Source organism: Egretta garzetta, unplaced genomic scaffold (genome assembly GCF_000687185.1).
Source record: "Egretta garzetta isolate BGI_Z169 unplaced genomic scaffold, ASM68718v1 scaffold34, whole genome shotgun sequence".
Classification (NCBI taxonomy): Eukaryota; Metazoa; Chordata; class Aves; order Pelecaniformes; family Ardeidae; genus Egretta; species Egretta garzetta.
This window is the reverse complement of record NW_009259586.1, coordinates 4,511,186-4,514,609: the sequence shown is the minus strand read 5'-3', so window position 1 is coordinate 4,514,609 and position 3,424 is coordinate 4,511,186. Positions and strand designations below refer to the sequence as shown.

Genomic DNA, 3,424 nt, shown 5'->3' with positions numbered 1-3,424 from the left:
AGCGCCGGTGGGGCGGCCCGGCCCCCCCGCCAGGCCTCGCCCGGCGCCTAATGCTGCCACCCCGCGGTGTTTTCCAGGAGGAGACGCAGCCAGCCGCCCTCGACATCCCCCTGGGTGAGTCTCCCCCCAAAACGGAGCTGGGCTCATCTGGGCCTGCCCTGGGTTAAGTGCCCGGCGCTGGGTTAGGCTCCGGACTACAGAGTCCGTGCTCAAGGCACCGAGCTAAACCCAGCGTGGAAGCACCACCAGGTCGCAGGCATCCTTCAGGCCTGTGTGCCGCAGCCTGGATCGTCCCCGTGCCCTGCTGCCCCACCAGCTGGGACGCCCCCGGCTCAGCACGCTGCCGTGCTTCTCTTCCAGATCGCCTGACCGTGTCCTACTGCCGGAGCAGTGGCCCTGGCGGGCAGCACGTCAATAAAGGTGAGGAAGAGACTTCGAAGGAAAAAGTCCTAAGCTTTAAGTTGCTGCTTTGTATTTCGGGGTGAAATATCAGGAGCTTGAACATCTTCGTGCTGCCCAATGCTAATTTTTCATTATCATCACCCTGTGTTGTAACAGAACTTCTTAAGTCCTGACAGTGCTGGAGACCAGTGGTACCATATTGGATTCTCCTAGAAACGCTCTTACTGGGATCGTTGCTGCTATATGTGTCGCATTAAACACCCCTTCTGTCTGATCTGTTCTTGTTAATCAAACGTGCAACAGGTCCACTGGATTCTGAAACTTCACAGTGCAATAAGTTCCTAGCTTCATTCAAATAAACTAACAATCTTTTCTTTTCTGCCATTAAAAATAAGGTAGTTAGTGACTGGCAACAGCAATAAATCTTGTAGTGTCTAGAGAGGCAAATACCATGACAGAGTCCCCATAAAAATTTAGAATTTGTTTTGTAGAGCAGTATGGAAAAATAGAGCAAGATAAAAATTTTGATCTTTCAGGAAATTAATACTGGAATCATCCTGTGTTCAAAGCCAGCAGTGAACAGACTGAATTCTCTCATAACACTTAGGAAGGTGAGCCATTACATTGAAAAAAAAAAAAAAAATCCTGTTTTTCCTCCCAGTGAATACCAAGGCAGAAGTTCGGTTCCACCTGGCATCAGCAGACTGGATTCCAGAAGCTGCAAGACAAAAAATGGCATCAATGGTAACTACTCTCCCCCTTCCAGCCATGGCTTAAATTTTGCCCTTTCAGACAGAACATGACAAGTCTAAGGAGGTTTCAGTGATCACATCATGGCTTCCCCTCTTTAGCACAGGAATAAGATAAACCGTGCTGGTGAGCTGATTGTGAACTCTGAAGAAAGTCGCTACCAAATGAGGAATCTGGCGATTTGTTTAGAAAAAATCAGAACCATGGTCACGGAGGCTACCGAGAAGCCCAAGGTGGTGTCTAAGGAGACTACACAGAAACTCATAGAAAGGTATCTTTATTGAAGTGGCCTTTGTTTGAGATGGAATCAGATGATTGCGGTCCATGATTTAGTTTGCAGCCTCTTTAAGCAGTCATCTTCATACTCATTTGGTTTTCCTTTTTTTAAAAAAATCACTGGTCCCTTAGGTCTTAACTGCTTTCTTGGGTAGCATCCCAAGAACAGGCTGGTTTTTCTGCCAGTGGATATTTGTCAGCTCATCAAATCTACATTATAACTGTGCTCAAAGTTTAATATTAAAATGTTTTCTTTGTACACTTAAAGGATCTTTTCATTTTGTTTTAGGGTGGAAAAAATGAACCGTGAGCGACTACGACAGAAAAAGATACACTCAAATATAAAGCAGAGCAGGAAGGCAGACTTTGACTGAGGACAGCAGAGATTGAAGGCCTTGGCATACCGTCTTTTTAAAGAAATGGTGTTGGCAGCTGTACATGATGCTAAACTCTGTGACATATGTTGAATAAAAGCAGTCTAAAAATGTAAATAAAAATATTTAACAGCTCCTTTTGAACGTGATGATACACTGTGACAGCCTGTCAGTCGTTTTGCAGAAAAATTTTGTTCATGTTTGAGAAAAACTAAAAATTCAGTTTTTTTGTCAGCTCCTTTTCTTTTTTTAGTCTTTGTCCCCTTCATCCAACCCTCTGCTCTATGAGAGCACCCTCTGCTGCTGAACACATAAGCAGCAGTAGATTTTTGGAGAAAGGGAAGAACTGCTTTTAAGCAGTCTAACCACTTACCTAAGTATCAAATACAGCATTCACCATTTCAAGCACTTGTCCTTCCATTTTAGTTGATTTTTTTTCCTAGCAAAAAAAAAGCACATGTTATTTGGTTAAATTAACCTAAAGCTGTGGCAGGGATTTGGCAGGAGGCAGGTGCTCCCTGCTCAGAAACCACCCTCTAAGCACAGGAGGCTTCTGGACCTTGAGGTTGAATGCCATAAAACCTCAGACTGAAGTCTTACAGGCTTTGGGAGTCGCTTATTAGTGGACCCTGTTTAAACAGAACAAAGTTCTGTGGTTTAACATGGATTTCACCACCATGAGATCAGTATCTCAAAGATACCGAAATTACACTTTTTTCACCTTATTGTGTGGCCCCAGTGGCCTAATGGATAAGGCACTGGCCTTCTAAGTCAGGGATTGTGGGTTCGAGTCCCACCTGGGGTGAGGAGAGGAGGTTCTGTTTTAGGCAAAAACCAAGTAAGAAGAGAAGTGCTCTCCACTGGTCCCTGGGGTTTAACTGGGGCACAGCGAGGTGCACAGGGCTCTGCTCTGACACTCACACCTCTCCTGTGTGCTGGGTCCCCTTTGGAGTTCTGCTCTTAAATCTGTAAAAAGCAGAGAGCTCACATCCCACATCCACTCCAAAATGGGGGTGGGGGGGTGTGTGCAGAAGCCTGCCCCAGGCCAACCGCCTTCACCTCTGCGCACGCCCAGGCAAGCAATGATAATAAATGATAATAAACTTTTCAGCTGCTTAAAGCATTTCTGCGTGGTGGGGGGTGGCTGCCAGCACCCTCTCGCAGGCAAAGGCGTGCTGTGCCCTGGCCCTTACGAGCAAGGGGGTGTCACTGCTTCGGATGCATTTCTGACACCAAAAGGCATCACACGATCATTTGGGACGGCAACAGAGACCTCCGTGACCAGCAGACCTCACTGTTGCGTATCACCTGCGGCTCGGCTCTCCCTCCCCAGATTTTACACTAAAATTGGCAAAATTCCACTTCAAGGCAGCACACAACACCGGGGTTTGGAGGAGATGGATGCTTCCCAGATTAATGCCCTATTTCCAAAACCGCGCCTGCTTTTATCTCAAGAAACCCTGAGGCGGGGGTGCCCCAGAAAGAGGGGAATCGCCCCAAACGGCGGCAGGGAACCCCCCCAGGAGCAGAAAAGAGTCACCCCAGATGGGACTCGAACCCACAATCCCTGGCTTAGGAGGCCAGTGCCTTATCCATTAGGCCACTGGGGCTGCTTACAGAAG

The 3,424-nt window shown here is 47.3% G+C and overlaps 1 protein-coding gene and 2 non-coding genes across 3 annotated transcripts; 2 read left to right on the top strand and 1 right to left on the bottom strand.

Moving 5' to 3' along the window:
- The first annotated feature begins 6 nt into the window (after window positions 1–6).
- On the top strand, window positions 7–1,896 carry MRPL58 (mitochondrial ribosomal protein L58). The gene is made up of 5 exons (XM_009637771.2): window positions 7–114; window positions 361–420; window positions 1,064–1,146; window positions 1,254–1,423; window positions 1,718–1,896. Exons 1-5 carry the CDS (start codon window positions 51–53, stop codon window positions 1,800–1,802), a joined length of 462 nt encoding a protein of 153 aa, XP_009636066.1. The 5' UTR covers window positions 7–50; the 3' UTR covers window positions 1,803–1,896.
- Window positions 1,897–2,534: 638 nt separating this feature from the next.
- Window positions 2,535–2,607, top strand: TRNAR-UCU. The gene has a single exon. It is a non-coding gene; the product is annotated as a tRNA-Arg (tRNA).
- Window positions 2,608–3,339: 732 nt separating this feature from the next.
- TRNAR-CCU lies at window positions 3,340–3,412 on the bottom strand. Its single transcript has one exon. It is a non-coding gene; the product is annotated as a tRNA-Arg (tRNA).
- Window positions 3,413–3,424: the final 12 nt, after the last annotated feature.